The following is a 22,919-nucleotide window of genomic DNA, read 5'->3' on the forward strand; positions in this document are numbered from 1 at the left end:
TATTGAACAGTTTTGGTCTGTGGGAAAATAGATTTTTTTTGACTTACATCAACTAAACCAAAAAATCTTTTTGGTTAAAAAAATTTTGCTTTCAAGATGCAGTTTGTAACAATATCCAAATAAAGTTTTGATTGTAAAAAATTTGTATGAATAAATGTATTAGCTCATAGGCTAAGTTTGTATCTAAACACTGCATCTTAAAAGGAAAATCCAATATAATAATGAGTGATATATATGAATATTGTCCTCTAACTTGTTTTATCAAGCAGTCCATTGTGTTATTTCAAACTGTTTTGTGTTTCTGATCTTTGTATGTTTGAAAACCAAAAATATTCTATAGTAGTAAAATGCAGTTGTTTTCTTTAATAGTTGAAATAAGCCAGATATAAGTCATTAAATAGTTTCTGCTGGATTTAATCAATTTTTAGGTGAATTGACGGCTTACTGTATGGGGCCAAACAAAGTAGCTTACTGTGAGCTCAGTGATCATCATGATGGCACCTACAGGCTGGTAGTTAGGCCACAGGAAACTGGTAAACATGTGTTACAGATCAAATATGGTGGAGAACATGTGCAAGGTTAGTTCCCTTTTATAAAAGTTTACATTACATTTATGTTTCTTTTCTAAAGCTAAAAAAAAAAAGATTTTTCATGGAGACCTTTAGTATCACTTTATGGTGTGTAGAACATTCAACTCTGTTACTTATGTAAAACAATTAAAATTTTACTTATTTTATGCCTATACTCAATTCATATTACTCTAGACTAGTCTAGACCTCTAATATTTATGCTATATTTATTTTTAAGTTTCTTCCCTTATTGCTCCCTCTCTTATATCTAATTTAAATTATGCTAAAATCAGCCATCCCAATGGCTCCATGTTCTACACAACCATCTGTTCCCATCCTTTTTTTTTCTCATCTATACATGAAAGAACCAATATTTCTGTTCTTAATATGAAAACTGGTGCTTTTAAAGAAATAAACTAAACTATTTAAATATACCTGGCTGAACTATTTTAAGTGTGCCTGGTTATGTGCAATATTCTAAAATTATTTTAAGTATTTCCTGATATTGGGCAATACATTTTTTTTTTTCAAAGGAAGCCCATATGCTTTCAAAGTAACAGCACAGCCTGATGCATCTAAAGTAAGAGTTAGTGGCCCTGGTGTTGAACATGGTATCTTGGCAACCTTCCAAAGCCAGTTTATTGTGGAGACTAAAGGTGCAGGAGCTGGGCAGCTGACTGTCAGAATTAGAGGACCAAAAGGTTTTGCTATATTATCATTTTTTAAAAGTAATTCTAGAGACTTTTTCTCTAAATCATACCCACCCACACAGTAAGTGATTGATACCTTGTATATTCTTGTATATATCATACCTTGTATATTCTTGTATATATAATACCTTGTATATTCTGAATTGACTTTCTTCTTAAAATTTTTTTTTTTTATATAAACATTTTGACCCTAAAAAAATATAATTTATATAAATGTTAATTATTTTGAAGTTTTATTGAAATTTTGTTTTTTCTCTTCTAATGATTTCTAATACTTAAACATTGATTACCTGTTTATTTATTAAGAATCTTGGTCTTTCCAGACAATTATTTTTTCTTTTGTGATTTGAACTTCTTAAATTCTTTCGAACTGTTACTTCCATCAGGTCATGAAAATTCAATTGATCTGAGTTCTAGCTACAACACCACTTCTACAGTAGTCTTTCTGTTCTCATTGAGACTTTGACTTATTTTAATTTTTAAAAATTATGAGTTATTTAATTTTTAAAAATTATGAGTTACTCCTGTTAACAAATTTTCAATGTTGTTTTTACTCTACAGGAGCCTTTCAGGTCGAGATGTACAGAGAAAGTCAGAAAGACAGAACTATTTTATGTAGATATTACCCATCAATCACTGGGCTTTACATAATCAATGTCCGGTAAATAGTTTTATTAATTAGTTTAAAATCTGGGACTGAATACAATTGTAAAAGTTTTTTTTAATATTCATATTTTTTTTTTACAAAATATTTGATTATCTACTTCATTATAAAATATATTTGTAGTGTCCAATGAAATTTCTTGCAAAAAATTTGAAGAACTGTTTATTAAAATACAAAATTTTTGTTAAATTTCTGTCAGAACTATATTGACATCAGTGTGTGACAACAATGTCTGAAAGAATTCAACTTTTGCTTAAAGTACTTGAAAACTAAAAGAATTAAAAAATTTTTGAGAAGGGAAAAAATCTTATTTTGATAATATCTATTTTGGATGTCATTACATTTTAACTGAAGAGTACTGAAAATAATTTCTAATTAAGATTTGAGTAAACATTTTGTAAACACTTAATAACAGTAACAACTGGGCACTGAAATATCATGCCTTATATAAATGTAAAATTACTTGACAACATTTCTTCATAGTTGCTGAATTCAAAACAGTCCTATTGACAATTACATTTAAGTCAAGGTTGGCATACAAAATTTAATGTAGACATTTTTTTGTTAAAAAATGTTTTAAATTCTGTTTATAAAGTATTAAAAAGCTTTGTCTTTATCATTTTTAATCAGTTGGTCAGGGGTCGACGTACCTGGATCACCGTTCCATGTTCAGATTCTAGACACACAGCAGGAACTGGAGCAGGTCCTTCATGAGCAGAGCTTCAGCAGTAGTGGTGGCCGCCATCACATGGTTTCCCACTCTAGCAACAGCTTCCACAACACCAGCCTTAACAGCTCCAACCAGTTGCGATACTCCACAGGCCCTCCCAACGGCCAGCACCACAACATTAGCCGGTCAAGTGGCTACTATCATCAGTGGAGAGAGGATATGTAATAGTGATGTGGATGACATTTGATAACTACACTTAATGCATGATAAATATGTAACAGTTCAGACTAACTTGTTAGTATAGAATTGTAAAACATATTTCTCATAATGTATTACTTAATAAAGATGTATGCTATTGTAAAAACAAATTAAAACTTATCAGAAAAGAGTTTATTAACAAAAGTAATCATGTGATAAATTGTACACATTCCTAATAATTCTTAATATTTTGTGTTTTTTTTTTTTTTTTTGATACTGTTGAAAATAAATAAATTTGTAGAATTCTAATCACTTAATGTTTATGCTTTAGTTATTGGTACACTCAAATTAATATTCTATTCACAATTAAAAACTTTATCTACATCTTAATTATTGATATAAATAAACATTCCTGTGTTTTTGACATTGTTATTATTTATTCTATAACAGTTAAATACATTGCCATATTGACTTGTGATGTGTCATGGTTAAGTTAAGTAAGTAGGCCACAGCTTTTATGTAAATTTCTTTATTTGTTGTCATTTTGTTATTGCTTTGGTTTATATTTTTGCATTTAAATTATGGTACACAGAGCAGCCTTTCTGGCACATCTTTAAAAACAGACCAGCATTTTTTTAAATTCTAAATTTCAATCAATCATCATAGGTTTAAAAAGAAAAAAAAATTATAATTTAAATATGTTTTAAATACTTTATTAAAATATAAGCCTTTCTTAAAAAAAAGTTTACCTTTATATTATTTGGCTTTTTTTCTATTACTACTTCTTGTATTAAAGCTTACTATCCTCCTTGATGTAAAGGATTAATTTCTACTTTTTATGCTCATTACCAAGACAATACAAATTGTACCCAATCAATCAAATAAATATTTGTTAAATCTTATGTTATAATATTTTTTTTTTATTTGTAGTTATAAGTATATTAGCATTTACTTGTATTTATTATATCAGAATTACTAGACTAATATAACAGCCTTATACAGTTTGGTGTAAACATGAAACAAATATGTGTTAATAATATTTTTGTGTTGTGTTTTGACTATTGACTATACAATTGAACTGATTTAGATTTTACTCATTGTTATTTAATTTATGAAGGGTAAGTAGCTACTATATTGATATATATATGCCAAGTATCTACAGGAACAATATGTGTGGTTATGTGCAGTCTGAATGCTTGAGACTTTCAACTTATATAATTCTAAGAATTGAATTCAAATTGTGGGTGTTGGGATCAAAGAAATACCTGATAGACACATTTCCACAATACAAATCTGTTTAGAATGAAGTTGACTTATACATGACTAACTAGGACTTTGCACTGAAATATTATTGTTAAACAAATAGATCTACTTTAGACATGCCTACAGATTTGTTTTGAAACTAAAATCAGTTAAGGTTATTAGCAGAAATGAAAAGGACAAATTTCTTAACAGGGATTTAGTTGATTATATACACATTTTAATTTTTTAAAAATGTTGAATATATTTGTTATGTAGTTAAAAAAAAAAAGATTTACTTTTGAGTGCAAGACAGGTAACTAGACACTGTTCATATCATTGAAGACTTAGATAAAACTCTACCATGTAACACCGTGTGTATTCTTTTTTAAAACCAAAGTAATACAATGTAAATGATAAACAATTTTCAATTTCATTTGGAAACATATTTTTCTTTATTTTATTAATTTATTTTTGTATTCATTTGTAAAAGTTTTGTTTTTTATTGGCATTTTGTTAATAAAAACAATACAGTACAAAACGTTATAATATTATATCAAATCTAAACTTTTAAAGAACTTAAAACTTTTGAAGAACTGGAACTACTTATCATATATTATAAAACTTAAATATTCATAATAATGTCTAAGCAATTCTATTATCTGTATTTAAAATGATAATGTAAAATTGATATTTGGAAAATCAAATCACTTTTTTTCTGTATCAATCTAATTTACAGAATTGTCTACTTAAAAAAATAGATATCCTTTCCGGATCAGCAGTATGGACATCATTGTCTTCATTGAAAATATACTTACACCAGATGAATGTATTTTGTTCCTTTTTTTTTATTAGCAAACAATTTTTGATTAAATTCAGTTTTTGATTTCCTCTTGTTCTTTGTTTTGATATGTCTAGAAACAAAAAAAGTCTTGCTATTTAACCACTTGACCAAATAATTTTCATAACAGAACAACTTTCTGCCGTTTAGGAGAATGAACTGATAACAGAGACGGGAGACAACTACTATTGCACTATTAATCTTCTTTTCTCGAGTTGACAGGAGTTCAAAGGCAATCCAAGTTCTGATCATTGCTTACTCTTTAGACGCATTTTTCAGTTCAGCTGCTAAGTATTTCAGGGTTTTCTTTGGCGGCCGCTATGTATATCCATATGAAACTGCGTTACACTGCCATAAATCTAGCAAGAAATAGAAGAAAAAAAAAGGGGGGGGGAAATTGTATGAAATCATTCTATTATTACCTAAAAGAAAAAGATCGTCTGAGGACTGACTGGTTAAGGTCCTGAGTTCGAATCTCAGTGAAGACTGGAATTTTGAATTTCGGGATTTTTAGGGCCCCCCAGAGTCCACCCAACTCTAATGAGTACCAGGCTTAATTTAGTTTAGTTGGCGTTTGGTAGTAGTGCTGGTCACATGACCCCCTACACTTTAACTGTTGGCCAAAGAAACACGACCTTGACATCTGCCTCATAGATCGCAAGGTCTGAAAGGAGAAACTTTTAAAATATCGTCTGCTTCAGGTTGTAATTCTTTGATTAAACTACAACCAAAAGTTGAATGAAAGAAATTGTTTAATCTTATTTGCCTAGGGCTTCAAACATGTCTAGTTACTCTGTTAGAACAGAGGTTCTCAAACTTTTTGAACCCGGGGACATCTTTATGTAGTCAAAACTTGCCCACGAAATCCTAAGTGAAAACAAAAAGCTACATAAATGCATAGTCTATAAACTACGAATGTAAAAAAAAAATTGTTGAAGGGCTGTTTATTAAAGTAATTAAGTTTGTTTAAAATAATATTTCAACAAATTAAGGACTTGGATAAGGTTGTTGAGATTTTATGAGTGTATTAATGTGTGGCGTTGCAATTACACGTGGACCCCCTCCCGTACTAGGAAAAAAATAAAAACATATCTAACTATCAAGTATGCATCAGCACATTTTAAAAAAAGGCATTCTTTAGTCGGTACTACCTTTTTAGAAGTAATAGGGGAAAGGGGGGTAAAACGTACCACTGTTTAATTCGTACCACCGAAAATTTTCATATTTAGAAATGGTCTTTAAAAATAAAAAACCTGGCATATTGACCTACAACTATAGCGTCATCATTCATGTTAATTTTATGGAGCTTAATCAAAAGACACCAAAACGGTAAGGTTTTATTCATTTTACCTTTTTTGATGTAATTTTTGCACATGTTAGAAATCGTATAATTATCTAATGAGGCAACCTATCATGTTCCGAAAGCTATTGCATTGTTAACGAAACTTTCCTCTTGAAAATAAGGCCTCAGTACATCAGTTATTTTTAGACATGTTAATATGATAAACCGTTATGTGGGCTGACCCCTTGAGGTAAATCGTACCGGCGCCAGGAGGGTAAAAAGTACCGGAAGTACTAATTATCCGACATTCGGTACTATTTAGCCCCACAGTTGATCTCGACATAATATCTAGATGTAGATCGAATAACTTTCTTATTTTATGTTTTAAAGCTAGAATCTAGATCTAGTAATTGCTAAAGATCTTTCTACTATCTAGATCTAGATTTATAATATAATCTAGTTCTAGAATCATATTCTATCATCCTCTATACTCTACTCTATGTCTATGTAACAATAACTTTCTTTATAACTATAGACTATAGAGTCTAGACTAAAAAAGATAATTAAGGTACTAAATCTAGTAGATTTAGATTTAATAAAATTAAGGCTATATCTAAATTTTAGACTAAACATAATCTAGCCCTTAACTATAAGTAGAGCTACATTTTAAAAAAATAAATAAAATACCATATAGACTATAGCAATCTATTTAATAATCATTTACATTCATTATTTTTTTTACCCAGGGGCAGAGCTTCAACCTGGTCCCCGGAGGATCTTCAGAAAGCCTTAGAGGCATTGAGGAATAAATATGGTCTCAATGAAGTGTCTAGACTTTACGGTATACCTAAACCAACTCTAAAAAGACACTTAGATGGAAAAAACAAGTTTGCGAATGGGAATGTAGTACAAAGAGGTAGAATGACAGTTCTCCCAGCAGAGCTTGAGAATGAACTTGTCAGTCACATCAATCAACTGGAAGGAATGCTGTTCGGCCTGACCAGAAACGATATAAGATGTCTTGCATACCAAATAGCAGAAAAAAATGGCTTGTCTCACAGATTTAATAAAACAGAAGGAATGGCAGGAAAAGACTGGTTTAGAGATTTTAAGAAACGTCACAATCTGAGCTTGCGACAACCTGAAGCAACATCTCTTGCGCGTAGTACCAGTTTTAACAAGATAGCTGTTAACAGATTTTTTGACAAACTTGAAAGCATCATTACAGAAAATAAATTAGATGCTCTTAGGATCTTCAATACCGATGAAACAGCGCTCTCAACTGTCCAGAAAAAACAGCAAAAAGTGGTGAGCTTGACAGGAAGGCATCAGGTGGGGAAGTTGACCAGTGCAGAAAGAGGTCTTACCACCACAGCAATATTTTGCGCTAATGCAGCAGGAAATGCTATTCCACCTATGCTTGTCTACAAGCGAAAACGAATGAAGGGCGAACTTTTAGATGGTGCTCCTCCAGGAACAATCGCTGTATGCAATGAAAGTGGCTGGATGACTGCAGATAGCTTTTCAGAATGGATGGATCATTTTATAAACAGTGTAAAACCATCAAAAGAAAAGCCTGTTCTTCTTATCTTGGATGGACATACCTCTCACAGCAAAAATTTGCAAGCCATCACTGCTGCAAGTAACTCTTGTGTTATTATGCTCAGCTTGCCCCCTCATACTACACATAAGCTTCAACCTTTGGATGTCTCGTTTTTTAAGCCCCTGCAAAGCTGTTATGTACAAGAGTCAGATAAGTGGCTTTTTAATCATCCAGGTAGAGGAATTACTGTCTTTCAGGTGGCTACCATCTTAGGTAGAGCATACCCAAGAGCAGCTTCGGTCGCAAATTTTGCTAATGGTTTTTTGAAATGTGGCATATGGCCTTGCAATCGACATATATTCACTGAAAGTGATTTTGAAACCTCCATTTGCTCAGTTATAAATATTCCAGTAGAACCCATCCCTTCAACCTCAAATTCCCAACATGATCAGTTGTTAGTGCAGTCATCATCAGACTCCTCAACAATAGTTGCAACATCCCCACTCACTTCATCAAATGAACCACGATTTGGTGCAACTGCTCAAAGCTCCATAAATTCAAATTATTCTCACCTAGAACTTTCTATATCTGCGTACAATGCAATTCCAACAGAGCCTGACGGCTGATGCTTTTTTAGAAGCATTTGCATTTCATTACATGAACATCCCCAGCTAACTGACAGAGATTCAAGTGGAGTTGTATGTAGCCTGCAAGTTAAAATACAAGAAAAGGCATTGGCAGACTCTTAGAGCACAAGTTGTTGACTATATTTGTAAAAACATTGAGCATTATACTGACCTTGATGCAGCAACATTGTGTGCTGACATGCCACATGCAAAATTTGACAATATTTTTGAAAGGCTAGATAGTATTTCTAGACCAAATACTATGGTTGGCGAGCTAGAGATAATAGCAACTACGAAGCTGCTCAGAAAGCCAATTGTCATTATGAATGCAACTAGTAATGTTGTTTTAAAATATGGCATGAATGATTTTCCTTCCTCCCCTGCAGTAGTTATTCGATTTACAAATATTGGAGATGATGTAGGCCATTATGATTGCTTAATTCCTTCTCGGCAATCAAAGTCTTAATACATCCCTGTAACTGCAATCTCTCCTATCCCAGTAAAAGAAAAACCCCATGTTAAACAGAAAAAAAAAATCTTTTCAATCTGAAATTTTAACTTCCAGTTCCTATAAAAAAAATTCTTGTGGATGCTGCAATTGCAAAAAAAAAGTAAAAAACAACAAACTCAAATTATTCCTGCAACACAAAAGAAAAAAAAAAAGTAAAATTTCTATTCAGTTTGGTCAGAATGAGAGTGAGAAAAGTCAAAATTGGTATTGTTTTATATGCGAAGAAAACCTTAAAGAAGATATGATACAATGTTTAATATGTGCTTCTTGGGTGCATATTGCATGTGCAGGTTGTGAAAATGCTGATACTTATACTTGTGAGTTATGTTTGTGAATCTTTCTACATTGTTATATATATATATAGTTGGTACTTATTACCCTCCATGCTGGTACTATTTAGACTCTTGGGAGGGTAAATAGTACTCTTTTTTTTTTGTTTTGTATTTTTCTATTTTAATATAAATAACTCAGTCTTTAAACCGTGTACATTTGTAGTATGTGTTGTTGTAAAGCTATGACATAAAAAATAAACATTCTTTTTGCCAAACTTTTTTTTTAATGAATTTTCTCCCTTAGGGGGTACGTTTTACCCCCCTTTCCCCTAAAGTCATAATACATTCGATTCACTTCTTTGACTTGCTTTTAATTAGACTTTAATCCTCCCGCGTGGCGCAGAAATCAGTGTCGAGTAGACATCGGTCTCGATGGTAATCATCGCGTTTACATTGCTTTGTTTTATTATCTAGATCTCTATGCGCGATATATAATCACACTAAGTAAATTATATAAAAGTTTGATAGATTTAAAGTGCAATTGTGGGCCCTATTACTCATGCGGGCCCGGGTTCATTGAACCCTTTCGCGCAATGGATGCTACGCCCCTGGCTACCATCTGCCTACTGTTTGTGATAAAAACTCTAGTTAGCAGAAAGGCCCAGACCTGAACTGGAGCTCGAGCCACCCCTGACCTGCTAACAATTACAACAAACAAAACATTATAATTATAGAAAACCAAAATATACACTCACACCAGACTTACTTATAATTTACATGCGAAAAGTTTATATCAGTTAGCTCTTGTGTAATGATTTGATTACCAGGGGGACAAAAAAAGTGTTTGTGCCTGTTTGTCTTTGCTATTGGTGTCTTGTATCTCTTTTGTGATGGTAAAGTCACAAATGCCTGACCCAAAGGGAGATTTTTTATTTAGATAAGATAATTTTATTGATCCTATCAAATGCAAATTCAGTTTGACTACAATTGACAACCTCAGCGTAGCTACTGCATCAATAATAATATAGATGCAAATACGAACAACATTCACACACGAAACGCATACACACTCATAACCAGCGCTTTATAAATATACTTCTATGTAGGCCTACTTCTCGATGACGACAGATGATCTTGTAACACTCTGACCGAAAGTGGGATGAAGAAGTTTTTAAATCTTTCTGTTTTAGTCCTAATGGAAAGGAGACGACCACTTCGTTCAGATCTTAAGTAACAGTGGTTTTCTAGAATCTTTTAGATTTTTTATGAATGTTTGTCTCAAACAGCTGCCCAAATGGTTGTTTTTGTTTGTTTTTTTTTTTTGCCAATTTTACCAGCAGCATTTAGGATTCTATGAAGTTTATTTTTAATGTTCAGATTGCCATACCAGGCAGTGATATTTAAACTTAAAATATTGCAGATGTAAGCGTGATATAACAAGCCAAGGCCTTTTCGCTAACATCAAACGAGGACATTTTTCAATGGTCTCTCTAGCGACAGAAACAATATTATTTTCGTTCTTTTCCCTACGAAAATCAATTTGTGGGCCGGATTGTATAGATATGCCCGGGCTGATTTTGACCCCCAGTTTGCCCTTGCGGAATATGCAGGTTTGATCTTATCAAATACAGACGTTACTTCAAAAAAAGAAGATGATTACGTCATACGCGTCACGCATCTAGTCATGCATGTTAACCAATGACAAATTATTAGCATATGGAATGACATGCTTTTATCTTTGTGTCTTTCTGGGTTTAATTATTTGATTTTGTTTTTGTATTTGAAGATTATGGTTCAGTGTTTTATGTATATTTGCTACTTTACTTTTGAGTCTTCTCTCCTGAAGGCTGATGATGATATTATATGAATTAAATTATTATTATTCATATGATTTTGTAATACCAGATCCACGTTTATAATGTAATGGATAAATCATCATAAACCTTCGAGGCGTGTGGGCCATCGTCTACGACACCTACGCCTTGCCCGCTTCTGTCTATTATGATCGAGATATTACAAAATGACAATAATTACTATATTTTAATATTAAAATCTAGAATAGACAATAATATAGCGCCTAGAGTATAGATCTACTATCTATAATAGATCTTGTTTATTGATTATAAATTCCTACTCTTCCGATGATGAGGCATTAAATTTAAATGAGGTTTTTAGATGACATTTTATGTTAAACTCTTTTAAAGCTAGAAATGAGAAAAATAGCAACAAAAATTATGGTCCAAATCTCATCACTTGTCAATCCAGTTAAGTTTAATTTGAGTCATAGAGTTATAAATAAAGTTAAAGGTATTTCGCAATAAACAAAACATCTAGATCAGGTAATTGTTTACATAGAGTCTAGATGTATATGTATAGAATCTAGATCCAGTAATTGTATACTCTAGATCTAGCCTATTCTATGGCATCTAGGTCTCTAGATTTTAAATACCTATTATTAGTACTAACCTACTTAATTAATTTTTTTTTTATTAAAATAGACTTAGAGATCTATATAGACAATATAGAGGTCTAATAGTGACGGGAGTGAGTGCAGCAGTCAGTCAAGTCAGTGTTGTCATGTTGAAATGATGTTGTATTATGAGACTAATACTAGTCTAGATCTAATCATCTAATGTCACTAATAAGACTTATCATGACTTATGATGAGTAGAATAGTAGTAGATTAAGTAGATACTAGATTCTAGTAGTAGATCTAGATTCTTTTTTCTACTAGTCATCTAGATCTAGTGAGTGTAACTAATGACTAGAATTTAGAATCTAATTAGTGTAATAACTGTAATATCATAATAATCATATCAATATGAATATAATAATATGTATCTAGAATTAGCCTAGATGATAGGTAGATGATAGGTGGATCAGGATGGCTGCCTGGTCGTGCGGTTTGCGCACTGGACTGTCGTTCGGACTTATCAATAGTCCCGGGTTCAAACCCTGCTCGCTCCCATCCCCTGTCGTCCTGCGGGAGGTTTGGACTAGGAAGTAATTATCTTCAACTCTGAAGGAACATCCGAAACATGTAAACCATTTTAAAATCATTTTTTTTACGATAGATCTGGAATCTTAGACATCTATGATCTAGACAATCTAGTCTAGATTCTAGATTTCTAAAGTCTAGTCAGTCTAGATCTATAACTATCTAGACTCTAGACCTATTTTGTTTTTTTAGATCTAGCTAGAATCTAGATCTAGAAGGCTATGCCATAGTTGCAAGCCTAGTCACTAGTGCTCTAGGCTTAGGTTTTGTAAAACATTCACTTTGTAATGTAATGTATAAACATATATTTTACAATTATACATCATACCTTATCTTATATGCTACAGTAATACAGATGTTGGATGTTACTCCAAAAAAGAAGTAATTATGTCCTATGCATTTCATGTGTCAATCTAGTCATGCATGTTAATAAACTATAGTTAAGTATCTATATAGATCTAATTTTTTATTGTAAATGTAAACATGTAGGTACTTAGACAAAAAATTCAAAATAAATATATAATAACAGAAACTATCTTCTTATCTTATATATATATAATTACAGACTTTACTTAAAAAAACTATGCATTTCATGTGTCAATCTATTCATGCATGTTAATAAATGGCTTAAACTCTGCCAAGTCGTTGGTTTTCCTGGCTGATTCAGGCAACCCATTCCATTCTCTAATGGCACTAGGAAAGAAGGAGCACTAACCTTGTATGAATTTGTTCTAGCATATTCTAGCATATATAGGAGTATAGACCACTAGGGAAGAATAAAGTTTTAATTTTACTTTTAAGCTGATTTTCCAGTTACCTCATGGCAGAGGATGCCAAGCTTAAACAAGTTTTTATCTCTTTTATTGATTCTCCATGGCTCCATCTCTTGTTTTGTTTGACCCTAGGTATTTAAATGAGTCAACTTCTAATGTTTGGCCCTTCAACAGTATGCAACATCTCTACCACAAACTAGTATTCTCTTTTCTGTACTAATTTTTCATGCCAACTGCTCTAGTTACAGCATCCAGTTTTGAAGTAAGATCTTGTACCTGGTCTGCATTTTCTCCAATGAGGTCTATATCATCTACCTACGTGATATTGGAAATAAGCCACCCATTTATGGTCAAGCTAGGAGTTAATCCTTCTAGAGTTTCCACCATAATATGCTCCAGAAATAAAAAGAGCTGAAGAGAGAATGCATCCTACGGATGTCCTAAAACTTTCTTAGATTTGGTTGTTCAGTAGTACTGAGCAATTTGTATTTTAATATAGGACTTTGATAACATCAAAATGTTTTTATCTATGTTGAACCCCCTTATCACTTGCCACATGCCATCATGCCAAACCTGGTCAAAAGCCTTTTTGAAGTCTATGAAATTGTGTACCAGTTTCTTTTGGTGTTGAAGACATTTTTTCATTTAAATATTTGTTCAACAGATCTAGATATACTTTAGTGCTATTCAGTATTCAACTAATACACTTATTATCTGGAATCTAAATCTAGACTAGACTGTCACTAGATCTAGATATATATATATGTATCTGGAGACTTTTACTTTCATTTCAAGATTCTAATTTGATACTAATTTCTTGTAAGCTTTTCATCTTGCATACTGAGCTGCCATTTTTTTTAGGCATTGAACAAAATAAAATAAAAAGACTGCATTAAGTTAAATTTGGTTGTCCATTTCCTTTGTTTTGGTATTGGACAGTAGACTTTGAAGATTGTTCTCATTGTAATAATTCACCAGCAAAATAATTTTTTTAAGTGCCCTATAAACGGTTTACACTTTAATTGCAGAGAGCCGTGTAGGTAGCTTTTACTTTGTTGACAAGATTAATAGAGCCTACAATAAGATGGTGTGCAAATGTTTAATTAAGCCTATTGATTCTTTAAAACTTGTTCATGTTTGCAAAGAAATTTTTTAGTGTACTGCTGTAAGCTTAGTGATGTAGGTGGTGTCAGGTTTTTTTTTTACCCTTGACCTCATATGGAAAATTTTCATTCCTAAAACATTATTGTCAAAATTAATTTTTCGATAATGAAACATTTTCAAACCAATATGGCAGTCAATTTGTGAGTTTTCACGATGTGGCCAATAAGTTGAGAATTTTTTTGTCATTAATATATCATACCTTGAAATTTTAAAGAAAATCATAAGGGGAGAGTCGTTTTCGAAATAAAATTAATATACACATACATACAAGTTGCTTAAGAATATAGGATATAAAAGAAAAAGTCTCCTTATTTCTTCTTATCTTTTATATACATTACAGAAAGATAATTATGTCCTATAAGTATAAAAAAAATTTAATGGCATATTATATGAATGTTTTTTTAGTGCTTGCCTCATTTTTTCTTAAGTCCTTTCTACAATAGTTCCCTTTGAAGCTTTAATGTAAATATCTGTGTGGATCCAATGTCACCAGTATATGCTATGTGAATAGATTCTGTAAATTTGAATATAAAACAATATTCCTCTTTTACATATTTTCAGCAATTGCATGTATACATGACACTTTAACTCACTATCAGGTTTCAATCCATATTATCTAAGAATAGTCAATTAACATTGATTTTAGAGTTAGGTTCTTCACACTATCAATTTACGTTGAAATCAAGTATTTTCTTTTTTTTTTTTTCTGAAAGTATAGTTGATTTAATAGAAAGTAAAGATTTATCAAATTTATATTACTGAAAATCATATTAAAAATAAACTGCAAATGAATTTTTTAAAGATTTATACAAAACAAATAAAGAAAAAAGAATCTTTTCATTATTACATTATTTCTTCCAAAGCTGTAGAACTATTATGCCAAAAGTTTTATAACCTTGTTTCTTTTAAATAAATTTATTCAGCTTTTTAAACAATGAGCGATAAACCCCCACCTCCAGAGGTTTACCCAGGGCCAACACCATATCCTACAGCAGCAGGTCAAGGTTATGTCCCTCCACCTGTAGGTTTTCACCCAGATGTAGCTCCTCCAGCCGCTGGCTATCAGGCAGGTGGCTACCCTGCAGGGGGAGGCTACCCAACTGGTGGAGGCTACCCTCCCAGCCAGCAGTACCCTGGATATCCAAATCCTCAAGGGGATGTCATTGCAATGCAACCAATGCCTGGTGGACACCCCAACCCAGGGTATCAACAACCTTCCAGTGATTCAGTGGCTGTGCAACCAATGCCTGGAGGTTGGTACAACTTTGTAGAAGCACATTAAGTAATAAGATTTTAAAAAAAATGAACTAGTCAGGTAACTGAGTCAAAATGCTTTAGTTATTAGTAGCATTAATGGACAACTAGAACATTGTCTATCACATACAGTCTAAATATATATTTACTAGTCGACCCACAGCATAGCATGCGCCGCTATTTTGCAGGGCCGGCCTTAGGCCACTGCAACCCATGCGACCACAGTGGGCCACACACTTTCATAGGACACGCGCTAATTCTAGTTGTAAATTATTAAATTAAACCATTTTTTAACTTAAAACAGATTTCCTCTGCCGCCTGATTTACAAGGAGCTCCTGGAAATCTCCGGAAATTATTAAAATCTTTTGAAAACTCATACAAATCTCCTGAAATCTATAGACAAAAATTGACATTTTTGAGTATCATTCAATATGGAAAACGCCAATACTACGCGTTGTAAAAAAAAAAACGGCATTATGCAATACCCGTAATTGTGGAATCTGGTGAAAGAAGCTAATGAAACTAATGAAGAATTACATGAGGTCAACAATTCTCATAGATAGATTGAAACATTCGGTAATTCTTGCTATTGATCATGATCTATGTAGGAAATAGAATAGCAAGGCTCCTAAAGTAGTTCTGTACGTAGTAAAGAATGAATAAAATGCAAAGACAAATTTATTTTCTAATACAAACTCTAAATTTTCACTTATTATCCGTATCCTTAACCAAACTTGGCCCCGTAAAATCCGTTTCTCATAGGGCCCCACAACGCTATGTAGTGACAACTGAATACTACTTGTTCTCCCCCCCCCCCTTTTTTTTTTTTGTGAAACAAAAGAGTGATCTTTTCTTTACTTCTTTGTGTCCAAACTGTTGAGCCATGAAGAGAATTATATATATAGATAAATTTTATTGTGGTGTGCCAATGTACTCACATTTACTCAGAAATTAGCAGTGATGCTTTTTTAAAAAAACTAAATAGTGACCTTTTTTTTTTATTTCTTTACCAAAAAATGCTATTTAAAAAATTGATTAATAAACACACATATTTATATATATTTGCAAGTAATTGTTGAGTTATTATTATGATAAGTGTATGAACTTAAGCATATCATTTATTCTGCTGGTTGAATTTCACTTGTTTTCTGTCTAACTTAAGCTCCTCCAGCTCCAGCTGGTTGGTCACCGAGTCCACAAGCACCACCTGTCAGCTGTCCACCAGGACTAGAGTATCTCACACAGGTGGATCAGCTCTTGGTCAAACAGAAAATTGAAGCTTTGGAAGGTGAGTCTTTGTTCTGCTTTGTTTCATTTCATGTAATTTGAGCAATACAAAATTATATATTGAAAACAACAAAAATAATCAAATAAAAAAAGATCTTATGTGGGTACTATAGTCTTACAATGGAAATATGTATAAATAACTCACTTTCTTTCACTTGCATATTTTAAAATGGAACACTTTCTTGGTATTTGCTCATAAGTTTTTTTTTATAAGAATGTATAGATTGCACTCTCCCAGACTGAGCACTGCACTATTTTATCTGGTAGATAATTCCCTTAAGCCTGACTATGCTAACAAGGTCTAGTATCTTAAAGGGGCCTGAATTCAGATGATTCCAAATATTATGCTGAAGGCACAGTTTATTCCTAAAGAAAGTACTAAATAGATGTATGTAGATAGAGAATAATGATTATGTTCTGTTAGAGTAGCCTTGTACATATAACTAAAACCTTGCTTGGGAGGTAAATAAAGTCTTTAAAAAAAAAAACACCACCAGCTTACCCAATTTATAAACTTCTAAATAGAAAAATAAGTATGTGTTTAGTTTTTCTATCAATTCCTAATCTTAAGAGCAGAAGACTGGGCCTTGAATAACACAGACAGTAAATTATCTGAAGCTTGTATCTTACTAGCCAACCTTGTAAGTTTGTTTGACTACTACTACTTTATGTTCAATTCAAACATTTGTTTCTCTGAAAGTTTCACTCTTGTTCTACTTCCTACACATCTTTCAACCTATTGTAATTCTTTCCATTCTAATACAGACAAACCTGATAGTTGAGTTAACAAAGTCCATTTCTATTTCATTTCAGCTTTCACTGGCTTTGAAACTAACAACAAATATGAAGTGAAAAACTCCATGAACCAGAGAGTGTTTATAGCAGTTGAAGGTACTTGATAGCCCCAAGATGAACACATTCAATTTGACCAGACTTAGCAATAGTTTTGACAAACCTTACATAATATAGAGTCAAGCAAAGTATTGTTGACCTCCTTCATTGGCAGAGTTATTATGGTTCATGTCATTTAGATGCAATCCTTGGCATTAGCTATGGTTGGAATGACATTGCCTACTCAGCAATGGCTACTGATTTTTATTCAGGGTTGACTCCTGAACCTTTCAACTTTCCCATGTTTGGGTGTAGCTCCAAGGTGGCTAACAAACACGAATGCTAATTAATACATTTTTTTTAATGCAGCAAATAAAGAAACTTTTATTAAGTTAGCTAACACATTCCTCAAGTAAGTTAGCTAACACATTCCTCAAGTAAGTTAGCTAACAGATTCCTCAAGTATGTTAGCTAACAGATTCCTCAAGTAAGCTAGTAAACTTATCTCTTTCATAAATTAGATAACATATTTCTCTAGAACATATGCTAGCATTTCTCTTCTAAACTTGTATTATGTTTCTCCTTCTGCCAAGACTGTCAAACATTCTGTCAGAATTTACATTAGTTGTTATCGTACTGTGTAAAGACACAACACAACATTGTTCTTTATGTCATGTCAGTTTTGTTTTGTCATAGCACATATTACTAATATATTAATATATCATATTATATCACCCTTATCCTCTGCTTTGTCACATTGGATAGATACTTGCTGCTGTACTAGAAATTGTTGTGGGTCAGCTCGACCATTTGACATGAAGATCATGGACAATCATAAGAAAGAGATTATTCACCTGTCCAGACCTCTCCGCTGCAGCACCTGCTGGTGCCCTTGTTGTTTACAGGCAAGTTAGGTCATGGTTAAAAATGGAAGTGAGTTAAATCAAATTAGAAATAAGTCTTACTCAATTTAGGTTCTAATACCTGTTTTGTTTCCTAGAAACTAACTGTTGAGGCTCCAAAAGGGTCTGTGATTGGATATGTTCGTCAAGCGTGGAGTCTTTGTCATCCTAAATACAAGATCAACAATGCTGAAGACCAAACCATGCTACGTATTAAAGGGCCATGCTGTCGATGTAATATTTGTGGTGATATAGAGTTTGAGGTACAATTTATAGCACTTTTATTTTTAGACAAATCGAAACAGTGACAAATTTAAGGTTACAAAGAAATACAATCTCAAACAAAATGTAAAATAAAATTCATATACATTTTTAAATATGTAATTTTACTATGCAATGATGATGATGGATAATGGTATTACTCTAGTTACAACACTCCTTCAAGAAAACTGAAAGAAAATGCTTTTCAATTTTTTTTCTTTTCTAAATACAATATAAGGTCTTGTTGGCTTACTTATGGTGTCATATCTCACATTCCTATGTACTCTAAATTCTATTATCATCATATCCAGTGCCTCTTTACAATTTAAATTTATCTTAGTCTCACATTTATCTTAATGAAGTTTGTCTCTCACCTTGAATTCTATAATCCTCATCATGTCAAGTGCCTCACAAATACACACAGAATGAGTTTGATCCATATGCTTATGTGAGATTGTAATAGTGAAGTTTGTCAATATCATTCTTGTAAATTTTTATTCTGATAGAATTATTGAGCTTCCTAAAACATTATACAGGTTTAATGGTTAGGTATCTGTCTGTTTTCAGACTGTATACAAGGAATAAACTTTTTTTAATCTGCTTCCAGGTGACCTCCCCTGATGAACAAACTCATGTTGGACAAATCACAAAGCAATGGTCTGGCCTGGCTAAAGAAGTGTTCACCGATGCTGATAACTTTGGCGTTACCTTCCCCTTGGACCTGGATGTGAAAACTAAAGCTACAGTGTTGGGAGCAGTGTTTCTTATTGTAAGTCTTTGAGAAATTGTGTTTATAGGTCCATGCTTGTACAGTGACACAAAGACTTCATATATTTAGTTAAAACAGAGCATTGAAGGCTTTTAATTTTAATCTTTATTATGCTAATTTTCCTTTTTTGACCAAAATTTTCAAGTAAAGTACCCGTTTCAGACCTTTCGATCTAAAGGGTAGATGATGTAAAGGTTATCTGTTTCTACGGCCAATGATTAACAGGTGCATCATGTGGCAAGCACAATAACCAATCACCTTTACTTTCCCTAACTAATGTCTGGTACTCTTTAGAAATTGGTGGACTCAGGAGGCTCTAAAATCTGTCATAAAAAAAATCACAGCCTTCACCTAGATCCAAACCTGAGGCCCCTCAGTTCAGAAGCTAAGTACTTAACTACTCAGCCACCATGCCCCCCCGCTGTGTAGATAAAAAGGGACAAAACATTTTTGCTCTTGTTCTGATACAACAAGTGAACAAAGTCTTCTCTCTGAGGTCAATTACATTGAGGCAGAGATTCAATTCAATTATTGATTGACCAGGAGTTACTCCAGCAAGCTGTGCAAGTGATAAAAAGAATAAGGTCAGAGAACTGGGATTAACTGGGACATGAATGGACAGAAAGCAATAATCAGATATATTTTTTTAGATGTTGGGAAATGTCAGGAAGAGATAACATCTAGTTTTAAGAGGATTCACTAATGGCTTAGCTATGAAAAGCCAAAAGATTCATTTAGGAAGGAAATCAAAACTGAACTCAGCCTTGTGAATTAACTCTTTGAAGATTTAAAAAAAAAAAGATTTGAAAAAAACTTTTTTTCAATCTGCTTTTGATTAGATTTTAGCTTCTAACAATAGAAGTAACAGCTGAAAAAATTTGTAATTAGAAGTCAAAGGCTTATAGTAAGGGAGACTAATTTCATCTAGTGATGTGGCTATTTTTTAACATGTTTTGAACATTTTCTCTGTAGGATTTTATGTACTTTGAACATGACAGCGGAGATGTGAAGGACGAAGCCAAAAGACTGAGAGGCTAAATTTTAATACAGTATGGACACAGGGTACAGTGTAATCAGTATATCTTTTTTTATTCTACTTGAATTTTATGTATGATGTATTAACATTTTTTTGTATATTTAACCATATTAAAGCCAGCATGCACTGTGGCTTTCTTTTTACTGTAAACCTTTATACATATTTTTAAAAGTCTTCCTTGAATGTGATTTGTTTATTTTATAGATACATTTGAATATTGTTATAAAGATGTATGTATATAATGTAAAAGAAAGAGAAATTGATCATCAAAAAGACATTCACGTCTTTATTTCACATTGGGTTTAAAGTATCTTCTTTTTGTTTGGGGAACAATTCATTAAATAGTGTAACCACTCACTCGCTTGCCAGAAGACGGATTTAATGAGATCTTAGAATTATTTTATACATATGAATTGTATGCCTTATTTTGGCTCTTTTTCAAAGAATTTGATGCAATGTTTTTAAGGGTAAAATCATTTAATAAATGATAAGTTGTTGTTTTTGTAAGCCCTGTACTGAGATCATTAACTTGTTGACTGTATTTACCAAATTGATAGTGCATCTTCTCACTACATTCATTTATGAAATGAATGCTATCAGTACCTTGAAATCAAGCAATATTCTATAGATCTCAAGCCATGTCTATTTTATTCTTTTTCATTAGTTTCTGTCATGGTCTATTACATTTATCAATTAATCAAATGAATTAATTAAGAAATAAAAAAATTTGAGTCCTATATTACAGTCTGAAACAAACAAAATTAAAAAATTAAAAAAACGTGGCAGTAGAGATTTTGTTTTGGTTTCTAATTCATAGATAAAAATAAAATAACATAAATAAAAATAGATAAAAATAATAACATTGTTGTATATTTTCAAGTAACTTGTTAGCCATACATGTCTTTGGTTCAATTTCTTTTTGATTAGCCGAATTCCCCAGAACTTACACAACATTTTGAAATGTATATAAAATGTTAATAGACAACTTATTGTCGAAATATTTTAGATAGATCTACTTAATTATTATTAATTTATTTTATTTACCAAATAGTTTACTTAGCATTTATTCACTACTAGTTCTGGTTATTATTTATTTTTGCTTCCTAGGCATTTTTTAACCAAGAAATCTTTAGGTGACAAGTTTTTTAATAGAAAAAAAAAAGAAAATTTTTTATTTGGGCCAGTACATTGTAATTTAAAATATGTAATATTTATAACAGAAATGTATGTCTCAAAAATCACTCTATTTAATGTGATCATTTTATAATCACTTTTTTTGTGAATTAATAAATTATAATGTTCTTGTTTATCAGAAATTAGTTCGATAGTTTTGTGTGAATTAGTTGTGCCTAATGGATAACTGCTTAACTCTTTCTCTCCATAATTATTTATCACATTCTGGTGGAATCAACACTGGTATCGCCAGTTAGGAGAGAAAAAGTTAATAAGTAAAAATTATTTTTTGTTTCTATAATTTTTTTCCATGTTTTTTTTTTTGTTGTTGTTGTTTATTTGCTCAAGATCGATGAATGTTGTGTATTAGTTTCATTAATTATTTAGACGAATGTCCAACGGATAAAACCTTATGTCTTAAAATTTTTTCCATATGGAAATTAGAAATAAGTAGTTGTTTTTTTTTTAAACTTTGTGTATTCAATTTCAAAGAAATAATGAAAATGTAATTTTCAAAAAAAAAAAAAAAATACTCAACAATACATTTTAACCATGCCTGAAAAATCATCGCTACAAAATGTGTTTAGTTTCATTAGCTCAGATTCACACATGTTTTTAATATAATAATAATAATAACCTTTGTCTTGCAATATGTGCATTACACCAAACAAAAAACATTCTAACTATATATATATATGTTTTATATTATGTTAGAAACAATTAAAGCCAATATTGTGTCAGTTTATAACTTTGAGAAGTTTGTATCTTATGTTGTTTGTGTGTGACTTCTTTCTCCATTTCAGGCATGGAATCAGTTATAGAGCTAATCACATTGGCCAGAAAATTTCTTTAAATGGTCAATACACATATACATTAATATTGAATAAATATTACATTGTTCATTTATGTACCTTCACAGGACTAGAAAAATTGAGCTGAAGAGTTATAAGAACTTTATATATATATATATATATATATATATATATATATATATATATATATATATATATATTTGAACTGAATATGTCAACATGTTACAACCTTTAAACCAGCCAGAAAACAGCCTATACATACCTTGTTGATGTCCAAGAGCTGAGCCGAAGGCTCTTCGAGCTCTAAGTTTGAAAAAAAACTTGTTTGGACGCCAAACAGTAAAAAAAACAAACCTGTGAGAACACAGTTCTGTTTGAGAGAGACCCGAGTCAATGCCTATGTAAAACATTGCTGTTTCCAATGCCTTTGGCCCCGACGCATGCTTGGCTGCACATGGCCGAAGACCGAGGGCACTGGGAACTTCCGCCATTTTCCTTCATTGTACCAAGCTAGCTGTGCGGGAACCGCCATT

At 32.1% G+C, this 22,919-nt stretch overlaps 3 protein-coding genes across 10 annotated transcripts in view; all 3 read left to right on the forward strand.

The window, feature by feature from the left end:
• Positions 1 to 4,296, forward strand: part of LOC106055671 (filamin-C-like) — a 97,151-nt gene extending 92,855 nt beyond the window's left edge. For all 5 annotated transcript variants that reach the window (XM_056013117.1, XM_056013118.1, XM_056013119.1 and 2 more), the window contains 4 exons: positions 429 to 578; positions 1,103 to 1,270; positions 1,841 to 1,940; positions 2,574 to 4,296. In XM_056013117.1, the coding sequence (XP_055869092.1) occupies positions 429 to 578; positions 1,103 to 1,270; positions 1,841 to 1,940; positions 2,574 to 2,838 (683 nt within the window). In that variant the 3' untranslated portion in view covers positions 2,839 to 4,296. The remainder of the gene's footprint in view (positions 1 to 428; positions 579 to 1,102; positions 1,271 to 1,840; positions 1,941 to 2,573) is intronic.
• Positions 4,297 to 5,996: 1,700 nt separating this feature from the next.
• On the forward strand, positions 5,997 to 9,400 carry LOC129923189 (uncharacterized). Its single transcript, XM_056013123.1, has 2 exons — positions 5,997 to 6,220; positions 6,920 to 9,400. Exons 1-2 carry the CDS (start codon positions 6,123 to 6,125, stop codon positions 8,340 to 8,342), a joined length of 1,521 nt encoding a protein of 506 aa, XP_055869098.1. The 5' UTR covers positions 5,997 to 6,122; the 3' UTR covers positions 8,343 to 9,400.
• A 1,924-nt stretch (positions 9,401 to 11,324) lies between these two features.
• Positions 11,325 to 21,860, forward strand: LOC106055670 (phospholipid scramblase 2-like). Of its 4 annotated transcripts, none has more exons than XM_013212039.2 (8): positions 11,325 to 11,464; positions 14,984 to 15,313; positions 16,478 to 16,603; positions 17,416 to 17,493; positions 18,199 to 18,338; positions 18,434 to 18,598; positions 19,204 to 19,365; positions 20,338 to 21,860. In XM_013212039.2, exons 2-8 carry the CDS (start codon positions 14,995 to 14,997, stop codon positions 20,401 to 20,403), a joined length of 1,056 nt encoding a protein of 351 aa, XP_013067493.1. In that variant the 5' UTR covers positions 11,325 to 11,464; positions 14,984 to 14,994; the 3' UTR covers positions 20,404 to 21,860. The 4 variants fall into 4 exon arrangements, with proteins under 4 accessions (XP_013067493.1, XP_013067495.1, XP_013067494.1 ...); XM_013212041.2 differs by lacking the exon at positions 11,325 to 11,464 and adding an exon at positions 11,533 to 11,555; XM_013212040.2 differs by lacking the exon at positions 11,325 to 11,464 and adding an exon at positions 11,656 to 11,690.
• Positions 21,861 to 22,919: the final 1,059 nt, after the last annotated feature.

This window comes from Biomphalaria glabrata, chromosome 15 (genome assembly GCF_947242115.1).
Source record: "Biomphalaria glabrata chromosome 15, xgBioGlab47.1, whole genome shotgun sequence".
NCBI classification, from domain to species: Eukaryota; Metazoa; Mollusca; class Gastropoda; family Planorbidae; genus Biomphalaria; species Biomphalaria glabrata.

What these genes read in the sequence shown, in the direction of transcription:
- LOC129923189 (XM_056013123.1), top strand. Translation starts at nt 6,123, where the DNA reads ATGGTCTTTAAAAATAAAAAACCTGGCATATTGACCTACAACTATAGC. An exon ending in AATCAAAAGACACCAAAACG is followed by an intron (nt 6,221 to 6,919) that starts GTAAGGTTTTAT and finishes TTTTTTACCCAG; the next exon opens with GGGCAGAGCTTCAACCTGGT.
- LOC106055670 (XM_013212039.2), top strand. Translation starts at nt 14,995, where the DNA reads ATGAGCGATAAACCCCCACCTCCAGAGGTTTACCCAGGGCCAACACCA. An exon ending in GAAAATTGAAGCTTTGGAAG is followed by an intron (nt 16,604 to 17,415) that starts GTGAGTCTTTGT and finishes ATTTCATTTCAG; the next exon opens with CTTTCACTGGCTTTGAAACT. An exon ending in TGGGAGCAGTGTTTCTTATT is followed by an intron (nt 19,366 to 20,337) that starts GTAAGTCTTTGA and finishes TTTTCTCTGTAG; the next exon opens with GATTTTATGTACTTTGAACA.